The sequence below is a fragment of the Odocoileus virginianus genome, chromosome 10 (genome assembly GCF_023699985.2).
Source record: "Odocoileus virginianus isolate 20LAN1187 ecotype Illinois chromosome 10, Ovbor_1.2, whole genome shotgun sequence".
Lineage (NCBI taxonomy): Eukaryota > Metazoa > Chordata > Mammalia > Artiodactyla > Cervidae > Odocoileus > Odocoileus virginianus.
The window spans coordinates 59723539-59750518 of NC_069683.1; the positions used below are offsets into that span (position 1 = coordinate 59723539).

At 44.6% G+C, this 26980-nt stretch overlaps 1 protein-coding gene across 7 annotated transcripts in view; it reads left to right on the plus strand.

Moving 5' to 3' along the window:
- Positions 1-26980, plus strand: part of AMOTL1 (angiomotin like 1) — a 208455-nt gene that overhangs the window by 80914 nt on the left and 100561 nt on the right. The window contains exon 1 of one of the 7 annotated variants that reach the window (XM_020885528.2): positions 6819-7038. The exons of 5 other annotated variants lie outside the window; for them this stretch is intronic. In XM_020885528.2, coding sequence (XP_020741187.2) covers positions 7008-7038 — 31 coding nt within the window. In that variant the 5' untranslated portion in view covers positions 6819-7007. Of the gene's footprint in view, positions 1-6818; positions 7057-26980 lie in introns of those variants that run through there. One more of the 7 variants, XM_020885525.2, reaches the window with a different exon arrangement.

The window sequence follows — 26980 nt, forward strand, 5'->3', positions numbered from 1 at the left end:
TTCAAACTCTGTTGTACTTTCAGTTAATTCTTTCATTTAGTCCTTCTGTTTAGGACTTAATTTTTTTCTAGTTATTTCTAATTATTCCCCTCCTGACCTTTGACTTTTCTGAAGATTATGTTCTGCTTGGCATAATACTGGCTCTGTCACTGATGCACAATAAGCAATTTTTTATTTCTGGATGGATCACTTATAAGATGTGAATTTTAACTCCCCACCCCCATTGCTGGGAAAGATTGAGGGCAGGAAGAGAAGGGGGTAACAGAGAATGAAATGGTTGGATAGCATCAACGACTCAATGAGCATGAATCTGAGCAAACTCTGGGAGATAGTGAAGTACAGGGAAGCCTGGTGTGCTGCAGTTCATGAGGTTACAAAGGATCAGACATGACTGGGCAACTGAACAACCACAAAAACCCCCAGTCTGAGATTATGCTGTAAAAGGATTTTTTTTCTCTTGAATTGAACCATCCAGAATGGCTGAAGCCCTTGAGGATGGTGAGAGCTTCCCCATTTCTTTGTCTTTGCCCTTTAAAGTACAAGACGTCCTGGAAGATTTGAGTAAATGAATGAATGAACAACCTTTCAAACTCTGTTGTACTTTTCTTGTACATATTCTACAAAGAGAAGAACTAGAACTGCTGGATAGGCTGTGGAGGGGCCATTCTTCTCGCTATTCTTTCTAGCTATGAACATAGAGGACATGTTTTTGGAATAAAACACACCAGCATCCTTTTCAGAATGGTAACTGTAAGGAATCTTAACTGTGAAAGTTCTGATCAAAGTTATCTCCAGTTTTAACAGTCCTTGTTTTTAATAGTGATTGTCTGTTGCTGTTGTTTTAGAAACTCAGTATAATTCCAGTTTTTAGGAAAAAAAGACACTCTCTATACTATCATTGGAAACAGAATAAAACCTAACTGGTTTTTTGTTCATGAAGAGAGAAACAGAAAGAAATTGTCATAACATGACATAAACTGTAGAATGAACAAAATCAAGGCTGGCTCATATTAGTAATGCAATTGGATTCACCCAACAACTCAATGGAATGATCAATATAGTTAGAAACTTGGGAGCCTGTACACTGGGCAACATTAACTGCTCAGCTAATTCAAACATTCTCAACCAGGGGCAGTTTTCCCATAGGAGACATTTGGCAATGTCTGGAGCCAGTATCCCCTGGAGAAGGAAATGGCACCCCATTCCATTCTTGCCTTGAAATCCCAAGGACAGAGGAGCCTGGCAGTCCATTGGATCATAGAAAAAGCTAAAGAATTCTAGAAAAACATCTGCTTCTGCTTCATTGACCATGCTAAAGCCTTTGACTGTGTGGATCACAAGAAACTGTGGAAAATTCTTCAAGAGATGGGAATACCAGAACACCTTACCTGCCTCATGAGCAATCTGCATGCAGGTCAAGAAGCAACAGTTAGAACTGGACATGAAACACTGGACTGGTTCCAAATAGGAAAAGGAGTATGTTAAAGCTGTATATTGTCACATTGCTTATTAACTTATATGCAGAGTACATCATGCGAAATGCAGGGCTGGAGGAAGCACAAGCTGGAATCAAGATTTCTGGGAGAAATATCATTAACCAGATGACATTACCAGATACGCAGATGACATTATCCTTAGGGCAAAAAGTGAAGAGGAATTAAACAGCCTCTTGATGAAGGTGAAAGAGGAGAGTGAAAAAGCTGGATTAAAACTCAACATTCAAAAAATGCCAAAGATCATGGCATCACAGTCCCATCACCTTATAGCAAATTGATGGGGACACAATGGAAACAGTGACAGACTTTATTTTCTTGGGCTCCAAAATCACTGCAGATGGTGACTGCAGCCATGAAATTAAAAAAGACACTTGCTCCTTAGAAGAAAAGCTATGACAAGCCTAGAGAGCATATTACAAAGCAGACATATTACTTTGCCAACAAAGGTCCATCTGGTTAAAGCAATAATTTGGATGGATATGAGAGTTGGACCATAAAGAAAGCTGAGAATCAAAAAATTAATGCTTTTGAACTGTGGTGCTGAAAAAGACTTATGAGAGTTCCTTGGATGGCAAGGAGATCAAACCAGTCTATCCGAAAGGAAATCAACCCTGAATATGCATGGGAAGGAATGATGCTGAAACTGAAGCTCCAATACTTTGGCCACCAGATGTGAAGAGCCAATGCATTGGAAAAGACCCGGATGCTGGACAGATTAAGGGCAGGAGGAGAAGGGGGAAACAGAGGATGAGATGGTTGGATGGCATCACTGACTCAATGGAGATGAATTTGAGCAAACTCTAGGAGATAGTGAAGGGTAGGGAAGCCTGACGTGCTGCAGTCCATGGGGTTGCAAAGAGTTGGACACGACTGAGTGACTGAACAACAACAAGGAGGATGTTATTAGTTGCCACAACGTGGAGTGGGAAGGTTGCTACTGGCATCACATGGGTAGAGGCAGGGATGCTGCTAAACATCTAACAGTGCAGAAGGCAGTCCTCACCACAAAAAAATCTCAACCCCAAATGTCATGTGTACCAGGGTTGAGAAACCCTGAAACAACCAATCAGCCAAAAAAGTATGAGCTTTCAATATTCCCAAAGTTTCTGTTGTAAGAATAGCAAGTAACAATTAGAATGATTATCATTTAATAAATACCTGTGACATGCCAAGTGCTTTTATTCTGGGCTACTGAGTGTCTCAGTAAGGATCTGACCCTGGGTTTGTTTGTGGCTAACATCTCTCCTCTTCCTCCTGAGCTTTCTGATGTATGTGCATTTTCCCTGTACATGATGGTATCCACCCTCTGCTTCTTGTGTTTTAGTTAGATCAGATTATGTATTCAATGGGCTTCCCAGGTGGTGCTATTGGTAAAGAATCCGCCTGCCAATGCAGGGGACATAAGAGACTCAGGTTCAATCCCTGGGTCTTGAAGATCCCCTGGAGTAGGGCCTGGCTACCCACTCCAGTATTCTCGCCTGGAGATTCCCCGGGACGGAGGAGCCTGATGACTACAGTCCATGGGGTCACAAAGACTCGAACATGACTGAAGAGACTTGGCACACACACACACAAGTGTTTAATGACTATTAGGTAGTGTGCTCAGAGGAGAAAGCCACTAGGCAAGAAGAGACCAGTATGTCACCATGGGTGTGAGGCTGAGGCATCCAGACAAACCGGCCTCAGATCCGTAACTCACTCAATGAACCACATGCCTACGTAGGATGACAGCACAGAGCCTGGCCCTGCTTGTTTTACTGTTCAGTTGCTCAGTCGTGTCTGACTCTTTGTGACTCCATGGACTGTAGCATGCCAGGTTTCCATGTCCTTCACTATCTCCCAGCGTTTGCTCAGACTCATGTCCGTAGAGTCGGTGATGCCATCCAACCATCTCATCCTCTGTCGCCTCCTTCTCCTCCCGCCTTCAATCTTTCCCAGCATCAGGGTCTTTTCTAATGAGTCAGTTTTTCACATCACATGGCCAAAGTATAGGAGTTTGGACTTTAACTTCAGTCCTTTCAATGAATATTCAGGACTGATTTCCTTTAGGATGGACTGATTTGATCTCCTTGCAGTCCAAGGGACTCTCAAGAGTCTTCTCCAGCACCACAATTTGAAAGCATTGTAGAGTATGTAGATCCAAAACCACAGATGCTGACTGATTAGCTACCTTTCTGCTAGTAGAGCTGCATTCAGTTTTTAGTGTAAACATACCTTGTTTCTATTTGGTCCCAATCATAGCTGGAATCTAAAACCAAATATACTGTAAAATGTTATTGATGACCTCTTATTGATCAAATCCAAAGTGTTTTTCTCAGGTCTTAGTTCCTGAAAAATAGTCACATGTATTTGATGTAGAAGACTATTCATTTTCTGTATTTGATGTAGTGATTATTAATGGTTGAGAAAATTAAAGTGTGTGGAGGGGAAAAACTTGCCTACCAAATTAATCATCACTCGGGATCAATTTGAAAATTCTAGGCGTGGTCTGCTTGATTGAATCAGCAGATTCTTGAGCCCACAAACTGTGCCTGTCACTTCTTCAGAAGTCTAAGAGTCTGTGGCATTGATAGCATCATCTTAAAACCCCCTCTGTCTTACATGCCTTTAAACCTTCCTAGCTCTTCTACTTCCCCAGTTCCTGCCTCTTCTGCCTCCTTCTTCCCTGAATTTTCTGTTAGGGGCCTTCTCCAAGTAAACTGATCTTCACAGCTTCATCTCTTTTCCTCTATAATTCTGTTCCTGACTTCTCAGCTAAGGCCCTTGTGCCTTAGTTCCTCTTGCTCAGAGGACAGGAAGCCCTACAACATCTTTCTCAAACCAGTTCTCCCTCTCAGTTCTTCTTCCATCTGTGGTCCATCCATTGGATTACCTGGTTTATAAATCTTCCAAGAATGATCCATTCTTTCTACGGCCCAGCCACAAAATCCGAGTTAACTTGATTGCTTTGTTCTTTCTCCCAGGATAGCTGTCCAGTCAATGAAAAGAATAAAATGTTGCCTCAAAGATTTGGTTACCTTCCCTGTATTTGGTATCTTCAAAGATTTGGTATCTTTCTTCCTTTCTATCTCCTTTGCCCAACCTCACAAGTCATTGTTTTCTGCAGCTATTTCCCCGATGGGCTTCCTATCTCCAGGGCTATTGGAGTGTTGCTTGAAATAATAGCAACTGTGTGTTCAGCACTTATGTGCATTGTGCTATTTTATATTTACTACTTTATTCAGTCCCTGCAACCACCTCATGAGGTTTGATGCTATTTCCCTCATCTTGAAAAAGAAGAAACTGGGGTTTAGCAAGGTTAGGTGACTTGCCCAAGTGTCTGCAGATAGAGTGGTGGAACTGACTCACCAATCCATCTCGGTTTCATTCCAGTGGATGCTTATAACTATTAAATTCTGCTGTCTCTCAGGATATAGTGATATCGAATCATGGGCAATTAATACATTTTAGTTTCCTTCCTACTTTCCCTCATTTTTCTATACATCATTCTCCCTCAGCCTATGCTAGTCGCTCAGTCATGTCTGACTCTTTGTGACCCCATGGACTGTAGCCCACCAGGCTCCTCTGTCCATGGGATTCTCCAGGCAAGAATACTGGAGTGCGTTGCCAGTCCCTTCTCCAGAGGATCTTCCTGACCCAGGGATCGAACCCAGGTCTCTTGCATTGCAGGCAGATTCTTTACCATCTGAACCACCAGGGAAGCTTGATTTGAAGAAGCCCCAGCCTATGCTAAATCCATACAATGCCAGTGGCGCTGAGCTCCAGAACCCTTCACAGCTCTCCTTTCTCCTGCATGTACTCAGTCCTCTCCAGTTTTTCCAAGTATCTTCAGTGCTTTCCTGCTCTGTGGCGGCATATTTTGTTATATTAAATAAATAAATCCTTGAAGGGCTGGTTAGCTGCTGTTTCTTTTGTGTGTTATCAAGTACTAGGGTATCAAATTCTAAATATGATAGGTATTTGGTAAATAATTGTTATATATTATTGCACCTTGATGCTTTTGAACTGTGGTGTTGGAGAAGACTCTTGAGAATCCCTTGGACTGTAAGATCAAACCCATCAATCCTAAAGGAAATCAGTCAGGAATATTCATTGGAAGGACTGATGCTAAATTCCAATACTTTGGCCACCTGATGTGAAGAACTGACTCATTGGAAAAGACCCTGATGCTGGGAAAGATTGAAGGTGGGAGGAGAAGGGGATGACAGAGGATAAGATGGCTGGATGGCATCACCGACTCAATGGACATGAGTTTGAGTAAACTCCGGGAGTTAGTGATGGACAGGGAAGCCTGGCGTGCTGCGGTCCATGGGGGTCACAAAGAGTCGGACACAACTTAGTGACAACAACAACAAATCTTGAGAGCAGAGGTTCCTGAACATCAGGGATGTATCAGGAGAATAGACTGGAATCAGAAGGGCACACAACCCACCAGGATTGAGTGGAGGGTTAAAACTGCTGGTGGACTGGTTAGTTAATTGCCACAGTCCAGGCAGGAATCCCTGAAAGAATCTTGGTCTAGAGAGGAGCACAAGGTGATAGGTTTGGAATGCCCTGACTCCCCTAGTAAGTCTTCCTCAGAAGCCGGCCTCTCCTGTGCTGAGCAGCAGAGCTCGCTCCTGGAAGCTAGGGAGAAATGTTACAAGATGTGAGTGGGTTCAGGGTCCCCAGATCAAGGCTCCAGAGTTGTGTAATTGGATATTACAGGAGCTTGAGGAGTGTTAACTCAGTATAGCCTGATTTAAGACGTGAGGCAGAATCGGCAACCTTTTTCCAGAGTTCCTTTCTTTGCTTCCACTTCTAGAGGGGTTATGACCACCGGTTGTAGGCTCTCGGGTTGTAGAATCTGTTTTGGCCCTTCTGCTTGTCAACGGAGCCCATCGTAGCGGCCGGTCGCCGGATCCCAGTGCGTGATAGAAGCCCTGAAGACCAGGGCAATGCATAGAGAAAACTCTGGCCACTTTTCAACTGAAAATGCTTCTTAAGAAGAAAAAAAAAGAATCCTACAGAGACCTCATCTGGACTTTTGAGGGCAGAGCGGGAAAACTATTTTGGCCGGAGTTGGCCTGGTGGGGAGGAAGAGAAAGTCGCAGGAAGGAGACGGAATCGAGAGAGGCCGCCGCCCTCCTCACTCCGAGGCAGGCACTCGAGTTGGAGCCCGGGGCGGTTGCAGCCGGCGGTCTCCGGGGCCCGGGGAGGGGCGGCGAGCGGGTACAGGCGGGCTCTAGGGCCCAGCGGCCGGGCGCCCGGCGGGGGTGGAGTGTAGGGTTACGCGGACCAGCCCGGACCACCCTCCCCGGGCGGCGGCGCGGGCGCGCGGGGCGCTCTAGGACCCAGAGGCGGCGCTGGGGTTTGGGGCTGGAGGGGAAGCCCCGGGCTGGTCTCCGCTTCCCGTGTGAATGGGGGCGATCGCCGGGCGCCGCTTCCGCAGGCTGCCCCCACGCCGTGCCCAGCGCGCTGCCCGGCGGCCGCCGTCCCCAGCCGCAGAGCTGAGCTGGCCATGATCGCCTCATGTGGAAGGCAAAGTTGCGCCGGGGAACTTGTGAGTCTGCGGTGAGAGGTAACCAGTCCCCGCTCGGGGTGCGGGGAGGGGCGCCCCCAAGTCTCCAGAGCCGAGGACCCTGCCGATCGATGCTCTCCGCCCCCAACCACTCCGGGCCGGGGCGGGGAGGTGGGGGCTCCTTTCCGGGGGTGCTCCGGGCTGAGGACGGCCCGGCTCTGGAGCGACTTGGGCAGCTTGTTTTTCGGCGCCGGGGACCGAGAGTGCCCGCCACCGGAATCTTGATCTCCCTTACCCAAATTACTTAAAAAAAAAAAAAAAAAAATCAGAACTCCGTTTCCGCGCCACTCTGCAGGCCCCATACTGGGAGTCCTTTGGCCGTCGCGGCCCGGGACCCGGAGTGCAGGGGTGCCCGAGCCGTGGGGCGGGCCTTTAACGGAGGGGCGCTGCCATATGGCCGCGCTCCGCGCGACCCGCCCGCGCGCAGGTCCCCGGCGGCCGAGGGAAGCGGCGGAGGGAAGGGGTGGCCGGCGGCCGTTTCCCGGCGCGCGAGACAAAGGCGCGTACGCCCGCCCGCCGGACACGCGGGACCTTCCTGCGGCCCCAAACTCTCGGCCCTGGCGGGTGGGGGCGGCGAAAGGACGCCCCATCCTCGGATCTTGTTCTCCGATTGCTCCTTCTTTGTTCTCCGCGGACAAGTTTCCTTGGCCGAAACTGGGGAGTTAGAATCCTTTCTCTCCCTTGCTGTTACTGTTGGCTTCAAAAGCATCTGTTTTCGGGGTGGGGGAAACATTAAACTTTCCAAGTGGCACTGGCCTTTCTTGGAATGGGACTTCCGTGGCAGAAGGGAGATTGGCACTTCGGTTGATGACAGCTGGGCAGAGCCGGGCCCCCGCGCGGGGCCAGGGGCCGGACGTGCCCGGTGGGCAGCCGGGCTGGAGGGCCGGGCGGCCGAACCGACGAGCTGCTGGCGCGAGCCCACCTCCAGGGCCCCCGCCGCGGCGACCTTTCCAGGTTTCCCGCTTAGGAGCTCGGGCTGAGAACCCGGCTGGCAGCCCGCAGCTCCCGCTCCTCGCCACGCCCTGCCCTCTAGTATCTTGATTGGTGGCTGTAAAGACTTTACATTTTTTGTTCCAGGGGTTTTGCATCTTTGACTTCGGTGTTGGTTTACTGTCCCCAAGTGGCACGTGCTTTGGAAAATGCCCGGCTGGTGTGTGGAGCACCTGGACTGGAGCTTCAGTAGACATGGTCCTGATGATGGGCCGGCCTCGGAGACTTGGCGGTTGGGACCCAACACTTTTCGCTCTCGGTGCCTCAGTTCCTAGTTCCTTTGCCCTGTCCTGGTAGAGTGTGGACATGGTTGCCCGCTTCCTTCCTCCGAGGCGTGTTAGGAGGATCGAGTTTTTGTTCCACCCCTGGGTTGGAAAGATCCCTTGGAGAAGGAAATAGCAACCCACTCTAGTATTCTGGCCTGAAAAATCTCAAGGGCAGAGGAGCTTGGCGGGCTACAGGCCAAAGGGTCGGAAGGAGTCACTGACTCAACGACTAAACACACACACCCCCACAACAGGCACTGGAGGTAGGGAATCAGGAGGGCCCGTTATGATCCCCAAGGATGCTCTGGACCACCCCAAACAATAAGGGTACTTGCTATAAGCAAATGCAACCAGAATAGAGGGCTTATTCATAGCTCCTATTCCAAAAAAAAAGTCCTTCCTTTTCGGGAAGTGAAAAGCCTGGACTTGAAATGCTGAATAGTCATTCCTCTCTCTGCTTCCAAAACTGGCCAGTGTGTCCCTGCTAGACTGACTTAAGATTCCCCCTGACTGCCCACCTCTCCTGGACCCCGCAGCTCTCCTTGGACATCTAACCCATGGTAAGGGTTGGGGTCTCTCTAGATGGCAAGTTCTTGAAGCATCTAGACCAGTGTGACGTTTATCTCCCAGGACTGTGCTCCGATCATTTACTATAATGCTTTTTATGGAAGCAATGTGGTCACAGTACTTCACACATTTTGAGCTGTTCTGCAGGGAAGCAGAGGATTGGATACCAAGGATTTGATCAGAATAAAAAGGAGTAGGGCATAGAGAAGACTAATTTAGAGCCACCTGCCTCTACTCCCTGGTGGGGTGTGGGCGGACACTTAGTTTTTGGATGGATATACTTTGCTTTTGTGAGATACATTTTTTCAAGATAAATGAGGAAACCCTTGTGAACTCTATAAGTAGGATAGGATGAGAGAAGGCGCTCTTTAAAAAAATTTTTTTATTTTGACTTAGATGGGGAGGCAGTCTTAGTTGTGGCACTGGGATACAGTTCCCTGAGCGGGGATGGACTTGGGTCCCGGGTTTTGAGATCAGGAAGTCTTAGCCACTCTAGCACCAGGGAAGTCCTGAGAAGGTGCTGTTAACTCCACTTCCTTCTCCCTTCTTTTTAAAATGTGCACAAGTCTTGGTGTTTTGCTTCAGTGCAGATGGTGGAGGATGAAGAATACTAATGTACAGAAGGACATGTGGAGATCAAAGCACTTAAAAATACATCTTTTCATGGACGCTAATGGAGGACTTTCAGTTTAAATGAGATTTTTAAGTGCTGTCCTTAAGAAAAGCACAGGAATGCAGAAATGTGAGTGATTTTATGGGAAGGCGCTCTGCTGATTAGACTTGAGAGTGTCTGCCCTTGACTGGTTTGTCTGGAAGGCTTCTGTACTCTGTTTTTTGTTTTGTTTTTTTTTATGTCTACTACCCCTGTGGAGAAGTGTGGACCCAGTGCCTGGGGGAAACATGGCCGAACTAACTGAAATTAGATGGCAGTCTGGCTGGTGAGAGTTTTGTGGGAAAGTACAGCCCATGGGTACCAGTGCTTCTTAGTAATTTGTGAAAATGCTTTGAAAATGATAAAATATTGTGACATAAAGCTTTTCAAAGGAAAAAAAAATAATGAATGACTTAGGAAAGGAGGGGGTTGCTAGTGAAGATTGTAAAAATCTGATTTTCCAGGCCAGTAAAGGAAAAAGGAAGTAACTTTGTAAGACCTGTTAATAGTCCTGATAAGCAAAATTCTCACAAAGTAGCATTCTCCTGTCCGGCTCCCCTCCCCCCAACTGCTGACTGCTTCCAAGTATCTGTCTGCATTTTAAATGCATGTGGAAGCTTAGATCAGTAAATTCTCTAGTGTTTTGAATAATTTTGAATTTTGAATTTCTCCTAGTTTTTCATTAATTTTGGTAGGTTCTTATGTCCCAGAATTCACTAGGCAGTGGAATACTTGAAAAGCAAGGGGTAGCTTGGAGGTCATGGAAGAGGACATATTTAATTATAAGGTTTGTTGAAAACAGTCTGGGGTTCTTGAGGTTTTTATTTGTTTCCTTAGCAAATTTTTTTTTTTTAATTTATTTTGTTGGTTTGTTTTGTCTCGGAAGGAAGGCAGAATTTAAATCTTGGCCATCATGGGTAGAGCCGCACAGGGCATTTTCTGAAAGGGAGCCTCGCCTGGGCTTGTGTGTTGGCACCGCTTTCAGTTTTCCTCTGACTTGTGGGCCCTTGGCCTCCATCGTTGTGAAACTTTAGGGTCTATTCATGCCAGGCTGTTAGGACCAGACTCCTGGGCTCCCAAAGTGGCTCACACATCAGGCATCTTTCCTCCCTTTATTGGGGGATGGGGGAGTAGCTCCAACATGTTAGGAAATGTATCCCCTTTAAGCCTCTGGAGAATTGGGTTTAACTTAAAAAAAAAACAATCAAGCCAGTGGTCTTACTTTGTGTGTTTAAGTCTGTATTTGGGACTTCACTGGCCAGTCGTGCTGCCATGTACACTTCTTTTTTTGTTTGTTTTAAGTAAAACGCCTGTAGTTCCCATGTTTGTTTAACTTTTAGTTTTGAAATGATTGTAGCTTTATGGGAAGTTGCAAAAATCGTAGAGAGGTCCCGTGTTCACTTCACCCAGTTTTCCCCCATTGGTAACATCTCACGTAACCAGAGCAGAGCAGGGGAACCAGTAAAATAAACGTTGGTCCAATCCAAACCATATTCAGACTTCACCAGTTTGCACCACTTCACCAAATGAGGACATGTCGGGGTGGGGGAGGTGGGGTGTGTGTGTGTATCCGTTTGTCTGGATTCCTGCAGCCACTTGCGCAGTCAAGATACTGAGCTGTTCTGTCACCTCCGAGCTCTTTGCGCCACGCCTTTGTAGTCACGCCTCCCTTAGCCCCGCCCCATCTCTTAACCCTGGTAACTACTCAACCCCTTCGCCATCTGCAATTTTGAGAATGTTACATACATAGCATTCTGCGGTATGTGGTCTTTGGAGATTAGCATTTTCACTCAGCATCACACCCTTGAGATCCACCCAAACCGTTGCATCATCACTAGTTCATTCCTTTGTATTGCTGAGTGGTGTTCTCTGGTGTTGATATACCACAGTTGGTTTAAGCATTTACCCACCAAAAGACACCCAGGTTGTTTTCAGTTTTTGGCTGCTACGGTTGAGGTTGCTGTGAACATTCATGTACAAGTTTTGATGAGGACAGAATTTTCATTTCTCTAAGGCAAATGCCTTGGATTACGATTGCTGGGTTTTGGATGGTAAGCGTATGTTTAGTTTTTTTCTTTTTCAAAGAAATCGTCCGACTTTCCCAGAGTGGCTATACTATTTCACATTCCCACCAGCAGTGTGTGAGAGTGCAGTTGTTCTGCATCCACACCACCATTTGTTTATTATTTTAGTGTCCCAGTAAATGTTCTAGTCTCATCATGCTTTTGATTTGCATTCTCTAATGGCTGATGGTGTTGGACCATCATGTGCTTAATTGTCATCTGTGTGTCCTTTATGGTGAAATGTCTGCTCCTGTCTTGCCCATGTTCTAAGTGTATTTTTTTTTTTTTTTTTGCTACTGAACTTTGAGAATTCTGCATATAGTCCAGATATGAGTCCTTTGTCAGATATGTGGCTTGTGTGTGTATTTTTTCCCAAAATGTAGCCTGTCTTTTCAAACTTTTAACAGGATCATTTAGAGGACAAAAGTTTGAAAAATTTTGCTAATATCCAGTTTATTGATTTTTTTTTTTTTTTGCTTTTATGAACTGTGCTTTTGGTGTCACATCTAAGAACATTTTGCCTAAGTTAATTTCCCAAAGATTTTCTGTTTTTTTTTTTTTTTTTTTTTTAAGTCTCATAGTTTTACGTCTTCAAATTGCAGTTCCCTTTTGCCCTCTTAAGGATGTGTATGTCTTGCTATCCACTTTATCAACTGTATCTTAGGTGTCGATTGTGTATTTAGTGGTCTGGAAGCCCACCGGTGAATCAGACACAATTCCCACTCTCCTGAACTCACTGTTGGTGCAGTGGTGTGCGGACATTCCCAGGTGTTACTGTCAGAATAGAGAAGAGCGAGGCGTGTGTGGGAACCCAGAGAAGAGAAGGCTCTGGGAGTTCCCGCTCTGATCCGGTGGTCAGGGAGGGCTTCCCTGGGCATGTTGCCCCAGCATGGTGAGAAGACAGTGGGTTCTTGCCTTTGGTCTAGTTTTTGAATTTTTTTTTTTCAGTTCTACCACTTTATTGCTACCAACCCATCTCCCTCCACCCTCGTGCACACGTGCTCAGTCATGTAACCCCATGGACCCCAGCCCGCCAGGCTCCTCTGTCCATGGACTTTTCCAGGCAAGAATACTGGAGTGGGTTGCCATTTCCTTCTAGTTTTTGAATATTTTACTGGCATGAATTCTTCCGTCTAAGTTACCCTGGTTCTTGAGCATGGGCTGAAGGACTCTGGGTAAATCGAGTGGTTGAGGACTCTTGAACAGCATGTGGCATGCTAGCCTTTAAAAGGAAGTACTTAAAACTAAATAACGTGAAGAGTATGAGTAAGATTGATAGAGTTAAAGTTAGAATATGTGTCAAAGTGAAAAAAGCAGTAATATTTTGGATTGTCTAGGTCGGATAGGTTTGGTTTGCTTCTTGGCTCTGCCACCTCCTAGCTGTGTGATCTCAGCGAATGTGACCAGTGCAGCCTCACAGACAGTGGAGACAGTCATAGTGCTTACCTGGTGGAGGAGGGTGCAGGGCAAATGAAATGATGCGTATATAGTACTTAGCACAGTGCTGGGCACATTCAGTAAATGCCTATTATGATTTTAAAATAGCAGGAGGCAAATGATTTTCTTTTGTATATTCTCATCTCTTTCTCTGAGAAACTGAAATACCAGTTCTTAATCATCGAAGCTTAAAAAAGCCATAAAACTTCTTCTTTTCACTCTTGGGAACACAGTTGTGTATTAAATACTATTTATTCTAAAAATTATGTAAGTATAGTTGATTTATAATTGTGTTAATTTATGCTGTCCAGCAAAGTGATTTATATATATATATTCTTTTTCATATTTTTTCCATGATGACTTATTACAGGATATTGAATATAGTTGCCTGTGCTATACAGTAAGACCTTGCTGTTTGCAAATATTTATTGAGATTAGAAGCTAGGATACTCTGTTCACAATCTAGTATACCCTATAGAATATACCTTTCCCCTACTTCTAAACCAATTTCTTTTTTAGAATTTATGTAAAAAAAATTTTTGACCACACTCATGGCCGAGCACACAGGCTTAGCTGTCCCCCAGCATGTAGTTAGCTTCCAGACTAGGGATGGAACTCGCATCCAGATTCTTAACCACTGGGCCAACAGGAAAGCTCCTAAACCAAGATTTTCTGGGTAAAGAACAATTTCCTCTGTGCCCTGACCACAGGAGGTATGTGCGGTCCCGAGCTAGATCAGAGCTTGGTGGTGGTGTCACTAAGACACTAAGTCCTATCTGACTTTTGCGACCCCGTGGACTGAAGCCCGCCAGGCTCCTCTGTCCATGGGATTCTCCAGGCAAGAATACTGGAGTGGGTTGCCATTTCCTTCTCCAGGGGATCTGACCCAGGGATTGAACCTCGGGTCTCCTGCATTGCAGGCAGATTCTTTACTGACTGAGCTATGGTCCTTTATTACTCAAAAGTATAGTACATCAGGGCTGATGTCACCAGGACGTGTCTCAAACTCCACTCCCGGCGGCTCCCTTTCCTTTCCCTTGATGGCCAGGTTGTTTACTTCCCAGAGGAAATGGCCTGGGCTTCAGATGTAGAATTGTGGCTCAGTGGTTCTCAAACGTGGGTGGACATGGGAATCGTCAGGAGGGCTTGTTTCAAGCCAGACTGCTGGGCCCCACTGGCTGTTTCTGTTTCAACAGGGCTTGGGGAAGGCCTCAGAATTTGTGCTGCAGACAAGTTTCCAGGGCCCACTGCTGCTGGTTCTGGTTCGGGGACCACACTTTGAGAAGCACTGTTTTAGGGCATAGCCTCCACCCCCCGTAAATTAGACCTAGACTGAGGTGCTTTACTCTTTGGAACCGAGTCTGTTCCTGTTTAATAGTTGAGATTAACGTCAGTTTGATTCCTGTGGCTCCTGGCTGATGTGCCCAGTTGTATCCTCTAATCCCTCCTCCACGACTTCCCCCTTCACCACCAGGACTTTTCCATTGTCTTTTGACTTCTCACTCCTTGGAAGACATGTGAGGTTAGAGTACATGTTGACCATGTGCCAGCTATATTGCCTTGGCTAATTCACTTGTGTAAAATAAATGTGTTACTAATGCTTATATCCTGGCGTTAGGTGAGGCTTACCTGAGATAATGCATGTGAAAGGACCACATAAGAGGTAAAGCATGGTGCAAAATTTATTTTTTATTATTTTGAGCGTCCCTGATTTCCCTTTGAAAGAGTATCCTAGGATTTTGGGGCTGGACTAATGCTGAGTTCCACTGCTGCTAGGGGCACCTGGTAAAGATGGCAGGGACATTGTGGAGTGGCCTCTTACAGTGGACCGTTTGGGCTCGGGTCTCTAAGGGCCTTCCGAGTTGTGATGTGTTGGAGGCACATTGTTATATAATTGTCATGACCAGAGAAGAGTTCAGGGCTGGAAAAAAGCTTGAGCAGATGCTGCACTGTTAAGGAAGTTCACTTCCTCACAGAAGAGAAATAGAATTCCATGATTTCCCCCCGCAGCTTAATCTGGCCTGTGTCTAATTTTTTTTTTTTTTTAAAGTTCTATATCTCCTCCCGCCACGGTGACCACTAGCCACATGTGGCCTCTAAAATTAATGAGCATTAAATGAAACTAAACCTTCAGTTTAGTTTAGCCACGATTCAAGTGCCTAAGAACCATTTCCAATCATCACAGCAAGTTCCACTGGCCAGTGCTATTCTGGAAGGATACTAACTAACCCTGTTTGTCTGAAGGCAGCATCACTGGGCTTCATATCCTGGGACCAGGACATGTTTCTGAGTGAAACGTACCACTCCTCCTTGGGGGTCTGGTGTGGACTGACGGGGAGAAAATACCACAGGGACACTTCTCTGTCAGCTTGAATCTCACTTCGCCCCTTGGCGATTCTGAGACGCTTCACTTGGAAGGTGGGTCAGTGAGGCATCTGGGCGTGGAGCTTACCAATTTAGCAGGCTGCGGTCAAGGCGGGGCTGGGCGGGGCGGGGCGGGGGGAGTCTACGGTTTCTCCGGGGTATTCCTAGAGGCTTTGATTTGTTTGTGGGGTTCTTCCAGGAATCTGGTCCTTGAGAGAAACAAATGGAAGTGTCAGGGTGGGTTTAGCCTTGAGAAGCCCCTCTCCTGGGGAGGGATTTAGCCCTGAGATGCCCTCTCCTGGGGAGGGATTTAGCCCTGAGATGCCCTCTCCTGGGGAGGGATTTAGCCCTGAGAAGCTCCTCTCCTGGGGAGGGATTTAGCCCTGAGGTGCCCTCTCCTGGGGAGGGATTTAGCCCTGAGGTGCCCCTCTCCTGGGGAGGGATTTAGCCCTGAGGTGCCCTCTCCTGGGGAGGGATTTAACCCTGAGGTGCCCTCTCCTGGGGAGGGATTTAGCCCCGAGAAGCTCCTCTCCTGGGGAGGCTGCGCTGTCAGCCTGGCCTCCTCCACCTCGGTCGCACCAGCCTGTGCCAGCGGGAGGCGGGGGGCTCGCTCATCTGGTTCGGGGCGCCGGTTTGGACTTGCTCGGATGCCATTCCCCACTGCGTCATTCTGGCTGTTGCTGCCTTTGAAGGTGTTCCGTGAACTGTCGAGGGGCTCTCCTTCCTCCCCCGCACCCGCTCCGTCACCAGGAGGGCCCCAGAAGTCCCCTGGATCCATCCCCTTCCTTCACTCGCCTGCGCCCCCCTGCTCGCTGGACTCCTGTGACCTGGGCGCGTGTGGGCGCCACGCGATAGGTGTCCCCGCTCTGCTGTCTCGCGCTCTTCCGATGAACCCGGTCCCCACCCACCCCTCTCAGAACAGGCAGAGCCAGCCGGGGATGGCGGGTGTCCTGTCTTCAGGCCCGCCCTGCGCCCTCAGCGTGCGGGGCGCCCACACACGCCCCGCGCCCCGGCACCTCCCTGCCACCGGCCGCGGCTCAGCTGAAGGGCTGCTCCGGAGGTGAGGCCCGGGCATGGGGCCCCGGAGCATGTGTGGGCCCGCCTTGCCCTTCCTCACAGGAGCCGTGCTCTGAAGGGCCCTGAGAACCAGGTTTCTCGCGAGTCAGCCTTTCTGTCTGGGCAGTCTGGGGAAAGGAGAGAATGTCATGTTCTCCCATGAGGCTCTGTTTCCTGAGGGACGGGCTCCTAGTATCACGGCCACCAGGTTGTTCATCCTGGTGGGGGGGGAAATTTGGTTGAAAGATGTGAGAGCAATTTGTTCATTCATATGAACTCTTAATTTATAGTCAACCCTCATTTTAGGGATGTTAGGTTTGTTTTCAGTGCTTGCTGTTACAGGCAGTACTTTAATAGCTTTGTGCCTACTTCTTTGCAAATGTGCTAATATATATTTAATATAAATTCCTAGAAAGATAACCATATATGAGTACATTTTGAATTTTAATGGATATTGCCAAGTTACCTTCCAGAGGTTCTATTTTTTTTCCATAAATTCTCAAGTCAGTTTTGTTCAAATTTTACCATCTGATAAAAAAACTGTTATATTTTTAATTTTTATTTGTTATGAGTGGCATTTAGCATCATTGTATACATTTATAAAGTATTTGTATCTGTTTTCATGAGAACTTTCTATTTATGTGAAACTTTTGCATATTGATTTGCAAGATCTCCTTATACACTGAAGGATGAGACATGGATTGTCAAAGAAAAAGATGTGAGGGCAGACAAGAGGGCCTCTCTGGGGTCTTCTTTGAGGGACGGATCAAGAAGGAGGAAGGATAGAAACACAGACTAGGAAATGTTCTTTTTCAGAGTTATGGAACCTTGTGGATGCAGTAGACATCTGTTTGTGCATTAAACTCCCTGCAGAACACACCTAACTCCACTCCAGTTTCTGCAAAAAGAAGTGGTCTAATGTTCCTTTCACTAAGAGAGGAAAATAAAATGTCTTCTGAAATCACAGTAGGCTTAGATGAAGGCACCTGGGAAAGTACTGTAACCAGCAGCACAATACCGTTTACACAAAACCTTGAAGACAGTGGGGATTGTGAGGGTAAGAAGTTGGAGGTTTGTTAAAGGTCCCCAGCCTTTAGTGGTCCGTGGCCTGTTATGAACTGGGTGAGCGGTGGGTGAGCCAGCAAAGCTTCATCTGTGTTTACAGGCGCTCACCATCATTTGCCTTACCTCTTGAGCTCCACCTCCTGTCAATCAGCTGTGGCATTAGGTTCTCAGAGGAGCATGAACCCTACTGTGAACTGCACATGTGAGGGATGTAGGTTGCCCGTTCTTTCGGAGAATCTAATGTCTGAGGATCTGTGTTGGTGAGGCTAGCCCTGGGGAGTGGCTGCCATTGTCTCCCGTCACCTCCAAATGGGGCTGTCTAGTTTCAGGGAAACAAGCTTAGGACTCCCCCTGATTCTGCATTATGGTGAGCTGTATAATTATTTCAGCTGTATAAAGTAATGATAATAGAAGTAAGGTGCACAGTCAATACCATGGGTCTGGACTGCGGCAGGGCCTAGTAGAGATGGCTTGTTTCTGTCCCCTATGCTGAGAAGAGGCCGGAGGTGATTGGATGATTTGGGATTGGGTCATCTGGAGACTCTTTCCTTCATTAACCTGTCTCCTGGGCTGGGGTGCACTTCAAGGCTAGGTCTGCAGACTGGAGCTCCTGCAAGTGGCCTTTCCCTCGGTATCAAGATAGTCAGAATTCTTACATGGTGGCTCAGGGCTCCAGCTGTGAGTGTCCCAGCAAACAAGGTAGAAATTGCTCTGACTTTTATGTTAGTCTGGATCCACTAATCCCAAACTCCCAATCCATCCCTCCACCAGTTGCCTTGGCAACTACAAATCTGTTCTCTACATCTGACATAGAGAAGTTCATTTAAGTTGAGAGAAGTTCACTTGTGTCATATTTTACATTCCACATGTAAATGATATCATATGATATTTGTCTTTCCCTTTCCAATTTTCTTCACTTAGTATGATGATCTCTAGGTCCATCCAACAGCCATGATTCTTGTTCCATTTCCCCATTCTCATAAAAGAAGCCAAAATGTATTGAGCATATACTTTGTGCTGGAACAACTGCTTGTAGCCCTTGTCTCAGTGAAGCTTTATAACAGCCCCATGTAGTAGGTCCTGTTATCCCCAATTATTAATACCAATGTAATGGCCAATAAGAAGTTAACTCATTTGCTCCAGTTCAGGTAATTTAATATATGGCAGAGCCTGGATTCTCACATTGTTTAAGCATCAATACACATTGTTTAAGAAGCAGATTTGCCAAAATAAAATGAAAAGTGTAGCACATCCTTCCTTTCCATTTAGTAAATATTTTCTCCGTCATTTTATTCTTTAAATCTTTCTAATACTCTGGTCTTTTGGCTTGACAGCACCGTTCTCTTTTCCTTTCAGTCATTTCTTACATCCTTCCCTTTGTCCAAGGGTTGCCTGACTTCCTGCTGGGCTAGTTATTACAGTTTCTTTTCTCCCCATCTCTTAAAAGTAATCTCATGGAGGCTTTTTGCCAATCACATATCATTGTTGATTTGTGTTTCTTTTTGTAAGAATTCCTCAAGGGCAAGAAAATGCATTCCTGTGCAGGTGTTTTCTAGAGAGGCTGCTCTCTCTCTTCAGATGCATTTCCTTTAATCAGCAGGATTCGTCCATCTGATAGAGTTCAACAGGGCTTTGCATCAAAGGGCCTGTGTGTGTCTTCTCTGTAAGTTTCACCAGCTTCTGAGGGCGGTGGGCATCTTTCTTTGCCTGGGCAGGGAGGTAACTCATTTTCAGGTATGACTGGCTTGCAGCCATTTTCATCGTAAAGTTATCCTTAAGTTTCACATCTCTTCCTGGAAGAGGTTATAGAACAGAGTAGTGTTTCTCAAAGTGGTGTCCTGTGGAACACCGGGGGGGGTTTCTGAGACCTAATAACTATCTTCATAATAATATTAAGACTACTAAGATGTGTGTCTTTTCCACTGTACTGATGTTTGTGCTGATGGTACGGAAGCAACAGTGGGTAAAACTGCAGGCAGATCTATATGAATCAAGGCAGTGGCGTCCGACTGTACTGGAAATCACACTGCTTCTAACCAACATGATACAGAAAGCCCATTTCAGTTAAGAATGTTCTTGTCGAAGGGGTACAGATGATCAGTTCTATTAAGCCTCCAGGCTCAAGCACATCTTTTCAGTGTTGTGTGATCAAGTGGGAAATACACATAAAGCACTTCTGCTGCAAAGGGAAGAAGCGTCCTTGTGGGACAAGCAGTCGAGTCCTGAGTGTAACGAGCAGCTTGTCTCAGGTTTAGTTGAAAGAACAATGGACAAACTCTGGTTATTCTGAGTTAGGTATTTGGTAGCTGCTGTTTTCTCAAAAGTGAATAAAGGGAGACATCAAGAAAATCAATGGACAGTATTTGTTACTGCTGGTAAAACTCAAGCTTTCAAGTGCAAATTAGAATTTTGAAAAACTTGCATTTGCCAACCGTGAGCTTGACAGCTACCCAATATATGACTTTTCTGATGATTGTGATCTGTGGTGTATTAACAAATGTGATTTTGTTGATATTGCTTACTTGAAATATTTCCATGTATGGAAGATTTTGCATTGTTCAATGAACCATTATTTTCCTATGACCAATGTATGATGTTAGCAAATTCTGCATTGATAAAGAAAATTCCAAAGTGAAAGGTGGGACTGATAGGTTTTGACATAACAGAATATAGAGAAATATCCAGGAAACATTCACCTGAAATGGCTTTTTAAAAAGCTTATATATATATTTTTTTTGAAATGTAGTTGATTTGCAGTGTTGTGTTAGTTTCAGGTATACAGCAAAGTGATTCAGTTCTGTTTATTCTTTTTCAGATTCTTTTCCCATATTGGTTATAAAATACTGAGTATAGTTCCCTTTGCTATACAGTGGGTCATTGTTATTTATCTATTTTACATATAATAGTGTGTATATATTATCCCCAGATTCCTAATTTATCCCTCCCTTCCACTTTTCCCCTTTGGTAACCATCAGTTTGTTTTCTAAGTCTGTGAGTCTGTTTCCAACTTTTGTAGGTTCATTTGTATCATTTTTTAAGATTGGACATATAAGTGATATCATATGATATTTATCTTTGTCTGACTTTACCTTGGTATGACAGTCTCTAGGTCCATGATGTTGCTGCAGATAACATTATTTCATTCTTTTTTTATGGCTGAGTAACATTCTGTTGTCCCTGGAGAAGGAAATGGCAGCCACTCCAGTATTCTTGCCTGGAGAATTCTATGGACCAGCGAACCTGGTGGGCTACAGTCCATGGGGTTGCAAAGAGTCAGACACGACTGAGCAACTGACACACACAACATTTCATTGTGTGTGTGTGTATATATATATATACACACACACACACATTTTCTTTATCTATTCATCTGTGGATGAACACTTAGGTTGCTTGCATGACTTGGCTATTGTAATAGTTCTACAGTGAACATTGGAGTATGTGTATCTTTTTGAAGTATGGTTTTCTCTGGATATATGCCCAGTAGTAGGATTGCTGGATCATATGGTAGCTCTATTTTTAGTTTTTGAGGAACCTCCAAACTGGTCTCCATAGTAGCTTCACCTGTTTACTTTCCCACCAGCAGTACAGGAGGGTTTCCTTTTCTGCACACCTCTGACATTTATTATTTGTAGACTTTTTAATGATGTCCATTCTGATTGGTGTGAGGTGATACCTCATTGTTGTTCTGATTTCCTTTTCTCTAATAATTAGTGATGTCGAGCATCTTTTCATGTGCCTTTTGGCCATCTCTGTGTTTTCTTTGGAGAAATGTCTGTGATATGGTTTTATAATGCACATTGCAACTACCTTTAAAGAATTATTACTTCTTGTGTTTTGGTATTTGATACTATTTGGTATTTGACTATTTTTGGTTCCAAAGAATAGTCACAAATATATGAGAAGGGTATTAAAATACTTTTTCCAACGGTGTATTTGAATGAGGCTAGACTTTCTTCATCTACTTCGCCTAAAAATTGTGTAGCAGTAGATTGACAGCAGAAGCAAATGTTAGAGTACAGCTGTCGTCTGTTAAGCCAAACAGTAAAGAAATTGGCAAAATTATAAAACAATACCATTCTTCTTACTGCGTTTTGTTTTAGAAATAAGTGTTCCTAATGTGTAACTTATAGTGGGTTTATTGTTTTTAAATGGTTGACATGTATTTTATTAACATCAATTTTAATGTTTTTCAATTTTAGTTTCTAATGCAGTAAATGTGGATAGATTTGACCTCTGGAAACAAAAACTTATGGGTTCTCAATAATTTTTAAAAGTGTAAAAGGGAGCACTTTTTTCCTTTTTGAGTGGCAAAGACTATAGATTCTGGAGCCAGACCAGCTGTGCTTTTTTGCCATTTACTATGGACTGTGAAGAAAGCTGAGCACCGAAAAATTGATGCTTTTGAACTGTGGTGTTGGAGAAGACTCTTGAGAGTCCCTTGGACTGCAAGGAGATCCAACCCGTCCATCCTAAAGGAGTTCAGACCTGGGTGTTCATTGGAAGGACTGATGCTGAAGCTGAAACTCCAGTACTTTGACCACCTCATGCGAAGAGGTGACTCATTAGAAAAGACCCTCATGCTGGGAGGGATTGGGGGCAGGAGGAGAAGGGAACGACAGAGGATGAGATGGCTGGTTGGCATCACTGTCCCAATGGACATGAGTTTGAGTAAACTCCGGGAGTTGGTGATGGACAGGGAGGCCTGGCGTGCTGCGATTCATGGGGTCATGTTTGTCTCAAGCCTCGTACTGGGCACTCTTTTGCCCTGGCAGATACTCAACGTCATAGATCTTTGTGAAATGTATAGATGTGTTGTTTAGTCGCTATGTTATGTCTGACTCTTTGCGATCCCAGGGACTGCAGGCTGCCAGGCTTCCCTGTCCATAGAATTTTCCAGGCAAGAATACTGGAGTGGGTAGCCATTTCCTTCTCCAGGGGGTCTTCCTGAACCAGGGAATGAACCTGCATCTCCTGCATTGGCAGGCGGATTATGTACCACTGAACCAACAGGGAAGATGAGTGAGATGAGTGAATTAGCGAGTGATTCTGCATGGTGCTGCTAATCCAGATCACAGACCCTTAATCTTCTGTAACTCAAAGGAGTTGTAAGACACCCAGGTACTATCACAAATACCTATGTGTTTTAAAATATCATTTAAATTCTGTGATGTACTTTGGAACCGTCCAAGTTGAGTTTGCATCTCAACCTTAAGGCTCTGAGATTTGTGACTCACAGTGTCATTACTGTTTTTGTTTAGGTAAAAAGGAGTTAATGAAACCTAATTCTCAGGGATGTGAGAATTATAGAGGTAATGTTTGTACCGTATTGTGCTCAATAATGTTACTTTCTATGCCTTCCTTCCCTGTAATTAGATAGATGCTTGTCATGTTTGGCTTGGTGACATAGTTAGCTATGTAATTTCCGAGTTTCAGAGGTAGACATATTTATTGTATAATATGGTAGGCAGTTTCCCAGGCTTTTTCTCATCATGTTGAATTAGATGTATTTTTTGTATGATCGCTTCGTTATTGTATCTTTATAACAATATTTTAGATGTAACTGAAATAGCCATATTCCCTTATGCTAGCCAGTCATTCAGGTTAGCAGTTATGAAATAATGGGGCACCAAAACTATCAACTTCAAATATAAATATATTAAAAAGTAACAAATTTATGCAAAGAATTCTTCACTTTAAAGGAGTAAATGCAGATTAGTTGGTTGGCTAATTTTAGGAAAAGTTGTCACTTTTAATTGTTCATCATCATTTTGGTTCATAAATCTAACATGTTTTGACTTAAAGTGTTATTGATTTATAAAATTTCAGCTTACCGCAACTTTTCAGTTCGTGTGTTGTACAAGATCTTATATGACAGAGAAGTCCAAACTTCCCAACCCTGATTCTGCATTCAAATCAGTTGTGAAGTGTGGCTCTCCACAGTTCATTTCTGGTCCACACCTCAGGTGATCCTGATGTTACAGGTCTGAATTGGGGACTGGGAGGTGACATTTTAAAAATGTCCCTGAGTACTTTGACACACCACAGGTTTGGAATTCATTGTCAAAGTGGAGGCACTATCATGAAAACAATAGATGGCTAAATAGGAGAGGTGGGGGGGGCGGTTTCATCCTCTGCCTTGGTGCTCCAGTGGTTGGCAGCAGCTTGCTCTCTTTAACTCTGAGCTTTTATAAGAAATAGCACAAACCTGCCTGTATATATGGGCATTTATGCAGGCATATATGGAGAGAAGGAAGCTTTCTCTGAGCCTTTTCCCGTTGTTCACAAGCAAGGACATTTCATTACAACTCCTCTAATATTGACATAAGAAGTTAGGCAGGAAGAGAAGACTTAGAATCAAGTGTGCACTTTGCTGTGTACCTGAATCACTGTAAATTAACTAGACTTCAGTTAAAAAAAAGAATTAAGTATACATTACAATCCCAGTCCTGGGTATATATCCAAAAAAAACCAAGAATACTAATTCAAAAAGATGCATGCATCCCAGTGTTCATAGCAGCATTGTTTACAGTTGCCAAGATATGGAAGCAACCTAAGTGTCCAACACCAGAGGAATGGATAAGGAAGGCGTGATATATATACACAAGGGAGTACTACTTAACCATAAAAAGGAGCGATATTTTGTCATTTGCACTAACATGGATGGTCTTGGAGGGCATGCTAAGTGAAATAACACATACAGAGAAAGGCAAACACTTTATATGATACCACTTATATGTGAAACCTAAAAAGTACCCCAAACTAGTGAATATAACAAAAAGGAAGCAGACTTACAGATACAGAGAAACCTGACCAGTGGTTACCAGTGGGAAGAAAGGGAAGCAGGGGGGAGGTCAATGTAGGGGAGAGGATTAAGAGGTACAAATTATTATGATTAAAATAAGCTCCAGGGATATACTTAGCTTACATAGCCAATATCTTATTATAACTAAAAATGGAGTATAACCTATAAAATTGTGTATTACTGTATTGAACACTTGTAACATATAATATTGTACCTCAACTATAATTCGATTTAAAAAATTGTGTGCATGACTGATTGCTCTTTGGAAGGCAGGATTGCTTAGTAAGAAGAACTTGTTGTTGGACGGGCTGAGGGACTGGTCTGCTGGCTAGTTTTGTGACTCTGGGCATGACTTAAGCACTGTGAGCCTAGCATCCTTGTCTACAAAACGGGAATACAGTTGTGATAATTAAATTCAGTAATCTTTATATCACCCGTTCACTTAATGTTCAGTTGCTCAGTCATGTCCAACTGTGTGGCCCTGTGGACTACAGCATGCCAGGCTTCCCTGTCCTTCACTATCTCCCAGAGTTTGCTCAAACTCATGTCCATTGAGTCCATGATGCCATCCAACCATCTCATCCTCTGTCATCCTCTTCTCCTCCTGCCCTCAATCCTTTCCACCATCAGGGTCTCTTCTAGTGAGTGGGCTCTTTGCATCAGGTGCCCAAAGTATTGGAGCTTCAGCTTCAGCATCAGTCCTAATGAGTATTCAGGGCTGATTTTCTTTAGGATTGACTGGATTGATCTTGCAGTTCAGGAACAGTCAAGAGTCTTCTGCACTTAATAGGTCCTCAATAAATGGTAGCTTCTGGTTGAATGGTTATATTCTTATTACCAAAGGGATGTTTAATTTGGTGGGGGGATATTGGTTGCTTACACTGTGTAGTTCATTCATGAGCCGCTGTTGATTTGTGAAGTTGGGTGAGTGTGATGAGATGTACTTGCCTCTCGAGAGCCCCGGTCCCCACGGGACGCTGCCGCCTGGCAGTCCTCTGGGTGTCACCCAGCCGCAGCAGCATGCGCCTGTAAGAGCTGGAAAGCTGAAGGAATGGGGCCAGGCGTGACTGGGCTGCCCTTCTCGCCACAGTGTGGGTGAGCGGGAGCCATGAGGAGCACAACTGCACATTTATTTTCTGTCTTGGGGTTTATTTTAAGGCTCTTCATCCTGTTTGTTTTCCTTTGCTCCCCAAACATTAAGTACTTACTGTCTGCATACAGTGATAGAAACACGTTTGAAGCTTACGTGCTAGTAATAATTTTTCCTTCCTCACCAGGAACAAAATGTGAGCCAGGGTACCTGAAGAAATCCCTTTGTGGTCCTGAGATAAGCAAATATGTATGTTTAAAGATGATTTAAATTTCAGTCATTCAATTAATATAAGGCTTATTTATTGAAACTGATCCAAGTAAGTAAGTTCTAGAGATGGATCTGTTATACAGCATAGTGCCTAGAGCTGACAGTACTGTTTTGCATATTGAAAATTTGCTAAGAGGAATGGGTCTAATGTGAGATCTTACCACACACACATGCACACATCACTCTCTCACCAAACAACAGAGAGGGTGAGAGAAAACTTGGGGAGGTCATGGATATGCCCATGACCTTGATAGTGGTGATGATTTCATGGTGTATTCTTATCCCCAAACTCATTGAATTGCATACATTAAATATGTATAGCCTTTTACATGTTAATAACACCTTAATAAAGTGGTTTTAAAAAAACAATAGAGGAAAAGAATCTCTGAAGTCCAGATACTTCTAGTTTTAAGTAAGTTAAACAGCAAATACATCAATGTGAAATATGAATTATAATATTATGTGCCATTTGAGTGAAGATATTTACATAGTATTTGAATTTGATATTAAAATCCAAATTTAGGACTTTCCTTGTGGTCCAGTGGTTAAGAATCTACCTGCCAATGTGGGAGATGCTGGAGATGCAGGTTTGATCCCTGGGTCGGGAGGATCCACTGGAGAAGAAAATGGCAACCCACTCCAGTATTCTTGCTTCGAGAATCCCCGTGGACAGAGGAGCCTGGCAGGGCTGCAGTCCATGGAGTTGCAGATTCGGACATGACTGAGCGACTAAGCATGCACGCACACATGCCTGAAATTAACCTGTTTTAGCACTAGATGGCTATCTTTTTTTTTATCCCACTAGCTTTTACCAAGCCTTGGTTTCCTTAGTAGTTTGAAAGAGAACTCACCTTTGAGTTAAGCTCTGTAAAATTGAGAATATGTTTGTAATTGGTTATTTTTACATGTACCTTAATTCCACTAATATATATTTATTGAGTATCCCTGGTGGCTCAGATGGTAAAGAATCAGCCTGCAATGCAAGACACTCGGGTTCGATCCCTGGGTCGAGAAGATCCTCTGGAGAAGGGAATGGCTACCCACTCCAGTATTCTTGCCTGGAGAATTCCATGGACTGAGGAGCCTGGCGGGCTATATAGTTCATGGGGTTGTAGAGTTGGACCCGACTGAGTGACTAACATTTTCCCTTTTTTTTCTTTTTCATTGAGTATCCATTATATGCTAGAGACTGCTACGTTCACTTATCGTGAATGTGTGCGGATGAGTCATTGATTCAATAAATTTGTGCTGAGCACTTACTTTGGTCTTCTCCTGCTAGAAACTGGAGATACAGAGGTG